The sequence below is a fragment of the Canis lupus genome, chromosome X (genome assembly GCF_048164855.1).
Source record: "Canis lupus baileyi chromosome X, mCanLup2.hap1, whole genome shotgun sequence".
Lineage (NCBI taxonomy): Eukaryota > Metazoa > Chordata > Mammalia > Carnivora > Canidae > Canis > Canis lupus.
In genome coordinates, this window is record NC_132876.1 from 42,645,661 (window position 1) to 42,659,828 (window position 14,168).

The following is a 14,168-nucleotide window of genomic DNA, read 5'->3' on the forward strand; positions in this document are numbered from 1 at the left end:
CCTGGGGTTAACTCTGGGCATACCCAAAGATTTGCCACCCCTAAGAAACCTATCAGGACTACAAACAGGAGATACCATCACTAGCTGCAGACAAGGACTTCTATGGCTGTATATAGCTCCACAACAGGAGAACTCTCCCCATTCCCCAATGGGAGAACTGGGAACTCACACCACTGCCAAAGAGGTGAGTCAGCAACTTAGAGCGCCCAGATGGTTTGCCAGTTTAGACAACAGACCAAAGTATGATGTTATCCTGAGGGATTCCCTCCCCCAACCCATCACCAGAATAGTAGTGGGAGGGGGAATCTGGCTACAAAAGGTCTCAGTAAATTCATGAATGTGAAATAAACATATCCCAAAGGGAAATCAGTTTTCAGAGAGGGGGGTAAACTGGGAAAAGAGGAGAGAATGGTCTTTGTCTCCTTTCTCATGATTAAGTGGTGTTGAGGGACACTAAATGTATGGTTTAGCCCACAGGTGGAAGGATGGTAAAGTGTCACACCTAGACCAGAGTAAGACAACACAACAGGAGGAGCCCTGGATATCACCCAGGGACTATGGGTCTAGAGCCTGAAGCTGTCATGGCCCTGGGATAGCTCTACACCAGCTGGTTGTGATTCTGGGCTGTCTCCTATTGGGGCAGGTGTGGACAATCATCAGGGTTGGGGGCAAGGTCCCTAACCTGCATTTTCAGAAATATCTCTGGGCTTCTTTACGTCTTTCTAGGGCAGGGTTTCCCAGCCTCATCACTCTCGACACTTGAGAATGAATAATTATTTGTTGCAGGGGGCTGTCCAGTACACTGCAGGATGTTTGGCAGAATCCCTGGCATCTACCCATTAGACGCCTAACTCTCTCTACCCCTAAGTTGTAACAACCAAAAATGTTGCCAGATATTGCTACTTGTCCACCAGAGAGCAAAACTGCCACTGTTTGATAACCATGGAAGCAAGGAGGTCTTTAGGGATAGTGAAGATGGGGGCAGGGGAGGGGAGAAAGTTGCAAGGAGAGCATCCTCAGCAATGCCCAGAGCTACAGGGGAGGCCTAAGATAGATAGGAAGTGAAAAGGGTTCACTGGGTCTGGTATTCACTTTTGATCTTTGAGCAGATCTGGGCTGGGGAGGGACAGAAGCCAAAGCACAAGGACTGGGGAATAAATAGGAAGCAAGAAAGTGCAGTTATGGGGAGCCCTCTAAGGACTCCAGGCTATGAAGGGAAGGAGTGGGGGTAGGACACAGGGCTGAAAGAGAGTTCTTTGGAATGTGGGAGAAACTTGAACTATGGGGAAGGAAACAGCTGAAGAAAGCCTAAAAACATAATATATATAAGGAGATAGACTCTGCCTATTCTATTGGAGGCATTATCCACTGAACTATTCAATGAAAAAAAATATGACAGCCAATTTTTTTTATGACAGCCAATTTTGTGTGTGTGTGTGAAACAAAACTCCCCAAAGTTCTGTAACTCTGCATATGTATATTATAGATTTATGTGTGCCTTATGTTCTAGATTAATGTTTGAAAAAGCATAGAAAAAATATCTGGAAAGACATTTAGCAAACAAGGAATTACCTAGTGAGGGTAAGATCAGAGTTGGGACAGTAAGCGGCAGGTGAGGTGCTGGGGATATAAAGTGGGGTGGGATTTGGGACAGTGGGGTGGAGGGCTTTTAGATTTTCATATATTTCTGTGTTGTGTAAAGTAAAATAAATGCTTACAAAAATACCCAAAAAAGTGTTATTTACTGGCTTGGGTAGATTTGGAAAGGTCACCTCTTCCTCAGACAGGAGGGAAGGAGAACAGACACTGCTCTGTGGTGAGGGATTTGGAAACAAGGGGGCTCCTGCTTGTGTGCTCCTGATGTGGGCTGATAAGCAGAAAGACACCTGAAAGAACAAGAAATGACAGTCACGGTGCGGGTGGGAAGCTTCTGAGCAATGGCACTCTGGGAAATAACTACAGCAGATGGAGGTGAGGCACCGTGGGAGAGAAAAAGATCACTGAGCAGCACTAAGTGGGATAGGACCCAACAAAGAAAACCAAGGAGGACGACAGTGACAACCAGGGAGAAGGGGGTAGGTCCAGGAGGTGTGCCAGACACAAATCTTTTGGATGTTTTAATCTGCCACCTACTCGCTATGGCAAAAATAGCACATACAAAAGGGGAAGAGGCTGGAGGGGCTGGCAGGGATCTGTGCCTGATTCTCTACTCCTTCTAGGTTTGTAGCATATCTTCTCAGTTGCTGTTCTGCTATGGAGAAGCTGAGCACTAGTTCTATTTTGCTTTCAGGTCTGGTCAGCTGGGAGTGCAATTTCTAGCGGCTCCATCTCTACCTTGCAAATACCTGAGTATTATAAAGAGAAGTTCAACTTACTTCAGGTCTTTGATTTTACAGTATGGATTACACAGTGCTTGGCAGAGCAATTGTAGCCGAGATGCTGGCAGATTGCACAGCTGTGAGGACCTAAAAGAGATGAAAAAGCAAAAATAATTTAAAACCAAATAATTAAAAATTTAAGTAATAGGCTAATTTTGGCTTCTCTTACCATACTAGTATTCATTTGACTCTTCCAAAAGCCTTAAGCGGCATTACCCCATTTTGCAGATAAGGTAATTAAGGCACAAAAAAAGTTACGGTTTTTGCCTAAGGTCACATAGGTAGGAATAGTAGGAAAGTCAGCACTCAGGTCTCACTTCAAAGCCCAAGCTATGTCACTGTGTGTCAGGCACCAACGTAAGCACTTGCCATATACAGATCATCTTAGCTGGTCCTCAATGCAATAATGGAAATTTTAATCACCATTTTGCAGATGGCTGAGACAAGTCAAATGACTTGCCCAAGCTATCTTTATAATACAACTATTGCTTGGTTGCCAGTACTAATAGAAAAATTAACAATCACCGAAAACTAGAAGAGTTCTTATGGTACTTCTATTTTTAGTTTTTTGAAGAACACCCAAAGAAAAAAACACTAATTCAAAAATATATATGCACCCCTATGTTTATAGCAGCATTATTTACAACAGCCACATTTTTTATGGAAGGAGCCCAAGTGTCCACCAATGGATGGATAAAGAAGATGTGGCAAATATATACAATGGAATGCTAGCCATAAAAAAGAATGAAATCTTGCCATTTTGCAACAATGTGGATGGACGTAGAGGGTATTATGCTAAGTGAAAGAAATCAGAAAGACAAATGCCACACAATTTCACTCATATGCTAATTTAAGAAATAAAATGAGGAAAGAAAAAAAATAAGCAGACTCAAAATACAGAGAACTAATTGGTGATTGCCAGAGGAGAGGTGGGTGGAGGATGGGTGAAATAGGTAAAGGGGATTAAGAGTACACTTCTCTTGACAAGCAATGAGAAATGGATACAACCATTGAATCACCATATAGTATACCTGAAACTGATACAACACTGTATATTAATTATACTCGAACAAAAAAAAAAAAGCAACTAGAAAAGTTCAATAGTAAACTCTCAGTCACCATGCTTATGAAAGGAATATTTTCGGTTAAATTTTGAAGAAAGTTTAAGCCCTCATAAAGGCAATAGGGCTAAGACAGAGGCTTCATTTAAGGCTGATTTTCTGGAAATTCAGAATGAACCAGGGACCCCTTTTTGTTTCTTTCAGTGTTTAAAAATTCTCTATGTATTTGGCCATTATTTTACTCTACAATATACAGTTGGGTTGAAGCTGTCAAGAACTTGTCAAGACACAGTAGCCAAGGTCCTTGGTAATTCCAAGTCCATGTAACTTCTACCCCTTCCACTCTAGTCCTGAACATAACTCTTGCTGCACTTCCCTTCCCCTTCCCACTTCCCTCAAACACACATATCCCATGCCCATTTCTACTTCTATGCTACTTCTCAATGAGGAAATAAAAGTATCAAATTAAAGACTAGGGTTAGCTCTCTCCCAAGTACAGATTTCTGCCCACTCGCTTCTTCTTAAGGTCCCCTACCCCTCAGCTGGTCCCACAACTAAAAGAGTTGCAATGTCCATATTTTTTCTTTTCTTTCTTTTCTTTTTTTCTTTTTTTTTTCTTTTTGAGAGACAGAGCACACAAGGGAGGGAAGGGCAGAAGAAAAGAGACGATCTTAAGCAGGCTCCACACTCAGTGCAGAGCCCAATGTGTGGCTCCATATCACAACCCTGAGATGGTGACCTGAGCTGAAATCAAGAGTCAGACACTTAACCAACTGAGCCACCCAGGCACCCCAGCAATGTCCATCTTAACCCAAGTACTGAGAACAGACTTACGACCAGTGACATTTTCTAGATAACACAGGTACAAATATTCTTGGCTGCTTTAGTCAGTAAGTCAGTGTAACTCTATTTTTAGTATATAGAATCTGTATTATTTAAGTGGTTTACCTAAGCCTCTCTGAACCCTTTGTAAAGGTGCAAGCCTGGTAGAAAAAGCCCCAGCTTTACAGCAATATACACAGGAGTGCAGTTCTGGCCCTCACTAACCTGGAGCTCTTTGAGGCCTCAGTGATGAAGTATGTGTAGAGGAGAGTGATGACCAATTCAATGTTAAGCTTACCACCTTTTCTAGAATAGTCATCAACACCAAAATAGCAGAGTCCTCAATGATAATCTTGATGACTTATATGCTCATAACACTTTATAAAGCACATTCACAGAGTGACAGTGAAGACTAATATACACACACACTTATAGTGGCTAGCACAGTGCCTGGCACATAGTAAGTGCTCAGAAATGTTAACTTTCCTCATTGTCTACTTAGGCTAGCATTCAGTATGTGACCGATATTCAATAAATCCTTATTAGATTGACTGACATAAAATATGGAAAGCAGAGATTTATCAATAATTGTAAAAATGATCATGTGCCTGACTACTTGAAATAAACTAGAATGCCCATTGTTTCTAAAGGCCAAAACATGGGAGAATAGACATTAATATACTCACTGATTAAGTGCCGAAGCTGGTGGTATGAATGCAGAGGCTCGCTCTTCCTCCTCAAATCCAAGTAGGTGCTGACATTTCAGGGACACTGACAGGTGATTGTGACTGCTTTTTACACAGAATGACATAGCCAGAATGTCCATTTTTGTATAGGTAGGTTGAAGCAATATAATTGACTGTAAATCATCAATTATCCCTTTTGTATATTCCTCTTCCTGAATCTCATACAAACAATGAAACAAGTCCATTGGCTCAATCTGTAACCTAGAAGATTTATCCTTTATTTCTTTCTCAGTCCACTTCAATAACTCTTCTCGAAGTCCTGGAGAGATTTTTCTTCCAAAAATAGTTTCCACAGCCTTTCCCTTTCCTTTATGTAAGAGGCCAAATAAGAACTGTATCGTTAGTGATGAAAACCCTTTTCCATATTGTTGGAATATTTCTTGCCACGTTTTTCCCACTTGACCAAAAAACATCCAGTTGCTATCATTCTTCAGGACATAGAACACAGCAGTCAAGAACTCTTGGAAACTGAAGTGAAGGAAAGTGTAGACACTGGCACTTCCTTTAACTTTTTTCAAAAAGTGATTTAGAAAAGTGCAATTCATATCATATATTCCTATCCCATGTCTCCTGAGGTCACTGACTTCAAATAGGACCTGCTGGTTCTGCAGTCCATCTGCAGCCAAAGAGCAAAGGCCCCACAGGCAACTCTGTCCCTTCCACACTGAGATGCCTGTAAGGGTTTTAAGGCACTTGGAGAAGTAAAACAGATACACATCAGTCACGGTCTGAAGTGACCTCATAAGAGTCCTGTCGCCATCTCCCTGTGACTGCAGGACCCTGCAGATCATCCAGGAGATGATGGGAAGAGACGACATAATGTCAAGGCTTTCATTTTGTTGCAGCTCATAAAAGACCTTCATTGCTACAGTAGCACCTGAAAACTGACTCAAGAAATATGCTCTCTTTTCAGCATCTGTAAACCATACAATCTCTGCCTGGATATGTTGTTTTAACAGAGAGTGGAGCTTCTTCATGGTTGTAGGCCGGGCAGTTATCAGCAGGGAAGATTCAGGGAACAGTTTTTTCCTCACAAAACTACATAAGAGGGTCTCTACTGGCTTCTTCTCCTGGGGATTAGCACTAAGATCCTCTTCCTGGTTATCTACAGGGCACTGAAGCTCAGGAAATCCATCAAGAATGAACAGAAGCTTCTCTGGATACATAGGAATAACGTCCAGGATTGGTCCATCTATATCTTGGAAAGTGTTAGTGATCAGGTCAGCGGCACTAAGGTTAGCAATACTGTTTATTTCTCTGCAGTTTACATAGATGAGATAGTCAAACCTGCCTGGAGTAACCATTCCTGCTGCCCAGTCATACATGAACTTGTGCACTACAGCTGTTTTTCCAATCCCCGCACATCCCTGAAGCACCACAGTTTGGGATGAGCTGGAGCCCTCTTCATCAGGATCAAATACGTGTTCCATATCAATAAAATTATCTTGTTGAGGAATCCCACACGGTGTCTTTTCTGATATACCATGTTCTTTTACAACAAGCAGTCGTGACTCTATATGTTTGCCATGGTGATAACATTTATGGGCTCCTATGTTTAGGTATTTTTCTTTTAGATGTTTTCTAAACATTTCCTGGTAATCTAATGAGGTGACACCAAGAGTTAGTAATCACAGAATCCTAGACAACACAAACAGCTATAACTCATACCACCCTCTCCACTTGGGACATCTTAATAGGTCCTCCAATTTTACATGTCTAAAGCTGAGCTGTTGATTTCTACATGGGTGTCCACCCCCACCCCCAAAAAAAATCCTCCCCAGGCATCTCATCTCAGTTAAATGGTGCCACCAAGTGGCTCAGAAAAATGTTAAGAGTCATTCTTTATTTCTTTTCCTTCTCTTGAATCCTCCAAATCCAATCAATTAGTAAGGCCTATTAGATATACCTCCAAAATAAGCCTCCAATCCTTTCATTTATCATTACATCCTCAAATACCACCCAAGTACAGGGCACTATCAAGTCTTTCCTGGACTGCTAAAATAGCCTCCTACTCATCTACTCTAGCTTATCTATGGCTCCCCTTCACACAGAAGCCAATATGATCTTCTAAAAATACCAATTATATCATGTGACTGCCATGCCCAAAACCTTTCAAGAGCTTTTCATTGCACTTCATATGAAATCTCAAACTCTTATCTTATCTTACAAGGTATACCATGAATCACTCTCCTTCTCAGTCCCTAGGCTCAAGCCACATTAGCCTGGTTTCAGTTTCTCACAAATGCTATGTTATTTCTCACTTCAGGGCCTTTCCACTAGCTATTCTCTCTGCCTGGAACACTCTTCCTGCTCTTCTCATGGAGAGCTTCTTCTCATCCTTCAGATTTCAACTTAAACATTACTTCCTAGAAAAGGATTTGCCTGACCACTCAATTTAAAATCATGTCCTCTCTATTATTGCCTTTCCCCTCACTCTGTCTCCTCTTTACAGCTCTTATCACAATTTATAGTTGTCCTATTTATTTTTTCATTATCTGCTTTCCCACTAAACAATAATCTACATGAAGATAAGGACCTTATTTGTATTCTTCACCATAATACGTTAAGTACCTAGCATGGTGCCTGGCATATAGTAGACACTCAATAATTATTGCATATAGCTATAAATGCTTTTGAATTAAAAACAAGTCATTTGTTACTCCCACTCTGTGCCAGATACTTTACTAGCTCTTTATATGCATTTCTGATTTAATACTTAGCATAATCCCAGAAGTAGGTATTATCCACATTTTATAGCTGAGGAAATTGAAATTTATAACCAGGCTTATGTGTTCATGGGTGTACAATCTGCACATGTCTTATGCTCGGAAGGACCCATTGGTATAATGTTCTGCTGTTGCTATCTTGAAATTCTTAATACTTTTGAATAAGGGGTCCTGCCTTTTCATTTTACACCACATCCCATCAATTATGTAGCCAGTCCTGATTATTACATTAGATAACTTGTCCAATGGTAGAGACTTAATTAAGATTAAGGTTTGTCTAAAGCCATGGTCTGTGTGCTTAAATACCATACTATACAGCTTTTCACTTTCTGCAACTAGAAAAAATAATCCAAGGAGTCAGTTATCAAGTTCAAACTTCTGTTAAGTGAATGTCTAAGCTAGCATTTCCCAAATAAGCGTTCCTTGGAACACTATTTTGCAAGATATTTAAAAAGCTGTGGGAAAGATGTCCAGTGGTCAAATAAGTTAAGGGGAATGCACCCTTTATCTCCTTTTAGAGTTTCTCAATGCATGTTAGCATATCAAAGGATCTGAAATGGCCTACAGTAAAAATAAATAAATAGGCTAATTAACTTGGTTTAATCCAGCATTTCTGGTCTCAAATGACTATAGAACCCCTTCCTACAAGCAAAGTTATCACCGCCTGGACAACGGTGCTCTGTAGAACTGCGTGAGAAATCCTAATCTAGATAAGTGTTGGCAAACTTCCTCTGTAAAATTCTGGAGTTTAGGCTTTTGGGTCTCTGTTGCAGTTATTCAACTCTGCCATCTAAGCTTGAAGGTAGCCATACACAATATGTAAATGAGCGGGCATGGCTGCTTCTAATAAAACTTTATTTACAAAAACAGGTCCCTAGTTTGATTTGGCCCACTGGCTGTAATTTGCTGGCCTCAATTTAGATCACTCCTAAAACAGACAGGTCTGTTCTAGCCATAAAGCTCTGTACAAAAAAAAAAAAAAACAAAAAAAAAACAAAAAAAAAGCTCTGTACATCTGGTACCTGACGACCATCAGTGGTCCTCCTAGTATTCAAATATGTATTCTATATGTTATAAAAGTCTATATGTTATGGCAATTTAGAGCTTCATAGATATTACCCCCTCCAAAAAATCAATGGTTACTGTCTAATGAATATGGGGGAAGAAATGGGAGTGGAATGTGGATGAGAAGCCAGGTTTTTAGGAGGCACTTTTCACAAAACAAAACAAAACAAAAGTAAAAGAGAGAAGACATCTACCTCTGAATTCTTTCCATGAAGATGGAGACTGAGAATTTGAAGCAGCTGTGGGAGGAAAGAGTTGAGATTAAGAGAAGCACAAATACACCTTCCAATTAAAACACGAAATATACAGAAATTTAGCCACATTGTTTCAGCCATTCCTGCTGTTCCCCCAGACAGAAATACAAGGAAGAAAGTCACCTCACATCTATTCTAACTCACCCACAAAATTATTTTTTAACTGAGACCTTCACACACATATATTTAGGGTATAAACATTTACATTTTTATGCTCTGTAAGGAAAATTTTAGGCATTAACTTAAAGCAGCACACATTATTTGAAGTGACTATTTCTGGTATTTTGCTTTCCATTGAGCATTAGCCTATTGCTTCTGTTGGAGATTGTTTTGAGCTTAATTTATTAGTGAGAAATAAGGCACTGCTGATGTTAGTGTAACATATATACAATGATTTAAGATTTGAATACATATACACATTCAACCCAAACACATATATAGATATATAGATAGAAATACACAAATATAGGCACATGTGCATGCATGCATACACACACACACACACACACACACACACACAGCCTCCACATTCCTATAGCTTTTTAGTACATGCACACCTTTAAAAGCAAGAGTGGGACTTATACTTGGGAGAAGGTATGAAAATGTGGATGGGAGGAAGCAGAGTCTGGAGAGGTAGATATAACAATGTCACAGAAATGGGCAGGCAAGTGAGTGGTCTGCTGATGATAATCAGTTTCTATTCCCCATAACTAAATATTTCTTGGAGCTCAGGAATCAGCCACAAGGGGAAGGACTCCAGCAATCTTCACTCTTTGCTCTTTTGTGCTGCCTCCTGTGAAAATCTGTGGTTACAGTAAAGGGAGAGACTTGAGTCTTTTAAGATTATAAATGCTTTTGGGATCATGGAAAACAGTAGAAACCACAGTTGCTTCTTCTCTTTTCTTTTTCCTCATTTTGGAAAACACAAAAATTGTGGAGACATTTTTAAGAGATTATTAATGGGTAAATACTGTATCCATGTAGCATCTCAATATACACAAACCTATACACTGCAACACAATGTTAAAGATTCCCCCCAAAAATCCCAAAGTCCACGAGGAGAAGTAGGAGAAAAAGAATGAACAGGATTATCTATATTATACCATCTCTTACCTCATTCAGTTACTCACCTTTCTGTTCAGATAATAAACTCCAAGTACAGGCAGGTTCCATATCTTTTCTTTTCTTTTGACTGGTCATCCTGGCAAATCAAGAAGACTGTAATCCAAAACAGAAATGATGACTGAAAGGCCTAGTGGAAGCTCAAAGTAAAAAGGAACTCAAGAAAGACTACTCCAGGCACTATAGAGTTAGGGAAGAGAGAAGGCCCAATAATCAAGTAGATTTGCTAGGGTGGGACTACGGGATCACATGAAGAAAGATCAAAACCAACAGTCTTTAACTTGAAGAGGAGAAAAACTAAAAGAAGGTAGAATGTCTGTAAACTTTTGAACAGTACAAATATGGGAAATGTGAAATTGGGCTCTGAATTGGGTTACTAAGAGAAGCACAGGATTTAGAGAAAACACCTCTAATGTCTAGGGTCAAGATAAAAAAGAATGACTGTGTCTTTCCACAACATATTTTTGGTGCCATTAATAAAGGAAGAATTCTAAGACCTTAGATTGGAATACTGTGGTATAAGAGAAACAATCTATAGTATTAGGAGATATAGGCCCTAGTTCCATTTCTATAACTATAGACCTATGGACCTTGAGTAAAATTCTTTCTGGATCTGTTTTATCATTTTCACAATGATAGAAGAATTCTAGAAGAATTCTAAGACCTTAGATTGGAATACTGTGGTATGAGAGAAACAATCTATAGTATTAGGAGATATAGGCCCTAGTTCCATTTCTAGAACAATGGACATATGACCTTGAGTAAAATTCTTTCTGGGTCTGTTTTATCATTTTCACAATGGCTGAGGGAATGTTTGCCCAGGTTTCTCTCCAGGTTGAACATTGTAAGATCAGTGGTTCTCAGTCCTAGCTGCACATTAAAATTACCTTCATACCACCCTCCATAATTTTTTTTGCAATATTACTTATCACTTTATAACACACTTGATAATTTTCTTATGTATAATGCTTATAATTCATTTTCATTCTTTCCCACCTAAATTGAAGTATTGGCCCCAATTCTCAACCTTTGCCATGAACTTTGCAAGTCTACACAGCAGAAGTGAGGCTTATTTTCCCAGCTCTTGTGTTTGCGCTCAGCCTTGAGACTTGCTTTGGCTAATAAAGTACACACAGATGTAACTTAAGCAGGGGCTTGAAATATGCTTGCACAGTTGGACATGCTCCCTCTTGCAATTCTCCCACTGGCATGAGATGAGCCATGAGAGACACAAGTGCCAACTAGTCCACTGGTCTAAGGAGAAATGCATGAAACAGAGCCATACCAGTTTACTCAGTCCTGAAGCACGAAAAGTTGTCATCCCAACCTAAATCAGAGTTGCCCAACAAAGCTCTGCTTAATCAGCTTGAATCCTGGCTAGGCTCCAGAAATGTGAGAATAAGTACTTAATAAGTTCTTAGTTTTTCATGCCACTAAGATTTTATCGTTGTGTTACGTATCATTGTGACAATACCTAACTGATACATCCTGCTAGGAAGTAAATACCTAGAAAGTATTTAGCATAAAGAAGACATTAAATATTCATTGAACAGGAGCACCTGGGTGGCTCAGCTGGTAACGCATCTGCCTTTGGCTCAGGTCATGATCCCAGGGTCTTGAGATTGAGTCCCACGTCAGGCCTCCTGCTGAATAGGGAACCTGCTTCTCCCTCTCCCCGCTGCTTGTTCTCTCTCTCTCTTTTAAATAGATAAATAAAAATTCAAAAATCTTTTAAAGATAAACATATGCTTATTGAAAAAATTGGGATGAATGAATAAAAGCGTTTTTTAAAAAAAATCCAAGGCCAAGTCTGCATTCCTGATAAATTAAATCAGAATTTTTGATGATGAGATTTGGTATTGACTTTTTTTTTCAAAGCTCCCCAGGTGATTCTAATACACAGTCAGGGAAGAGAGCCACGATTCTAGATTCAGTTATTTTTGATAGAGGAGAGTTTATTGGTAAAGCACACAGGCTTTGGAATCAAATAGAAGTGTTCAAGCTCTGACTACCACTTATGATGTGACAACTATTGAATTAATATCTCTAAGCCTCAGATTCTGCAACTGTTAAATAGGAATAACAATAGTACTTTCCTTATAAGGTTATTTTTTTAAAGATTTTTATTTACTTATTTGATAGAGAAAGAGCACGAGCAGGGGGAGAGACAGGGGGAGAGGGAGAAGCAGACTCCCCATTGAATGGGGCGCCCAATAGGGGGCTCGATCCCAGGATCCTGAGATCATGATTTGAGCTGAAGGCAGGCGCTTAACCAACTGAGCCACCCAGGCACCCTCCTTATAAGGTTATTATGAGCATTAAATGAGATAATGCATATAAGGTCTCCAGTACATTACACGGTATGCAGCAGAGGCTCAATAATCCTAAACTATAGCTAATATTGGCATTGCTGTATCATTTGATATGGAATAGAAATTACTTTGAACTCATGTAGACCTTAAACTCCATTTCCACTGCTTTCTAGCAATATGTTGAATAAATTGCTTAAACTCTGAGACTACAGTAACCCATCTATAAAATATGGTGATAATAATAACTTCATTAATGTGTTGTGAGGATTAAATAAGGCAACATACATAAAACATTTAGCACATGACCAAGTACAATATAAGAGGGAAAATAAGCTGGCATTTATTATAACTGACAGAAGTTACATTCCTTTAAGATCTCCACATAACAACTTCATTCTTACGAGATGGAATGTTCCCAGCATAGAGCTATAGTCCTATGCCCTGGATTTTTTCCCCAATTACTAGGAATATCATGTCCTCCAAAACATAGAAACAATCCTCCAGTTACAAATTGCTCCAAGAAGTGTTCTTGCCCTCAGGTAATGATGCTGAAGGGATGGCATTGGTCATTTACTCTCTTCCTGGGAAATTTCAATCATGTTCATTATTTCAATCGTCCTTACAACCTCTAATTCTTTATCGCAGTAGCCTTCTACTCTGCAATCTATGTTCATACATCTGAAGGCTTCTTCAACACAACACCACCACCCCCACTTAGATGTTGACATCTGTCTTTTTATTTCCTTTCATAGCTTTTATTTGGTTCCTCCAGCATTCTTTCACTGATCTGTGTTCTAATGAGAAACTCTATCCCTCTTAGTGGTATAATCAGATTCTCTTTGCCTGAATTTAAAAGCCTGAGTGGAGACTTACAAGTCCTGAAGTTCTGCCACCCAAATGCTCCAAGCTTTCTTAGTTCTGGACCTCCTTGAGGCTTTGTTTTTCAGCATTTCCTTTGGTTTTGATCAACTCCAGTAGTCTTCCCCAAATTCCTATCTTTGCTTAAGTTACTCAGAACCAAGTTCTATTGCCTGTGGCTAAAAAATCCTGACATAGAAATTGTACCAGAAAGTGAGTTACAGTCAACAGACCTTTGGGGAATTATGGGGATATTTTATAACTGGTTATTAGGCTGAGTAAAAGGCTGTGAGATGGCTCAAATTCCAGGATAGCAAAGCAGTGTCTATTGTACTAGGATCTCCACTAGAACATATCGCATCTTTAATGCAAAGTAGTACAAGATGCCCTCTCCAAGGAGACAAATCAAAGTAAGATGTCTCCTCTGGGCGGCTGAATTACAAAATGGTAAAATGGTGTTTCCTTCTCTGGGCTGGAGCAGCACCAAGCTAGGAACACAAGTTAGACAGCAGAATATGCGCTAATTTCAGTCCCTACTCAGATGCTTGGCCCTATGCCTTTTCAGTCAACAAACTACAACTTTTCATGGTGACTCTACATGGTATCCATGTTGCTAAAAATAGGAAAGAACTGCTACAAATTTAACATCAAATCTCACCTCCAGGGCTAAAATGAGACTGTACTTTTAAAAATTGGTATTTAATTCACATATCATAAAATTCACCCTTTTAAAGTATACAATTCAATGATTTGTAGTGTCTTCACAAAGTTTTACAACCATCACTATCTAATTCCAGAACAGTTTTATCACCCCCAAAAAGACA

The 14,168-nt window shown here is 39.6% G+C and overlaps 1 protein-coding gene across 6 annotated transcripts in view; it reads right to left on the reverse strand.

The window, feature by feature from the left end:
- Positions 1 to 14,168, reverse strand: part of LOC140627229 (NACHT, LRR and PYD domains-containing protein 12-like) — a 41,666-nt gene that overhangs the window by 16,519 nt on the left and 10,979 nt on the right. For 4 of the 6 annotated variants that reach the window (XM_072815290.1, XM_072815289.1, XM_072815291.1 and 1 more), the window contains exons 2-5: positions 10,183 to 10,270; positions 8,993 to 9,037; positions 4,948 to 6,607; positions 2,376 to 2,465 (exon numbers count right to left, since the gene is read on the reverse strand). In XM_072815290.1, coding sequence (XP_072671391.1) covers positions 2,376 to 2,465; positions 4,948 to 6,607; positions 8,993 to 9,037; positions 10,183 to 10,252 — 1,865 coding nt within the window. In that variant the 5' untranslated portion in view covers positions 10,253 to 10,270. The remainder of the gene's footprint in view (positions 1 to 2,375; positions 2,466 to 4,947; positions 6,608 to 8,992; positions 9,038 to 10,182; positions 10,271 to 14,168) is intronic. The other 2 variants (XM_072815293.1, XM_072815288.1) reach the window with 1 other exon arrangement.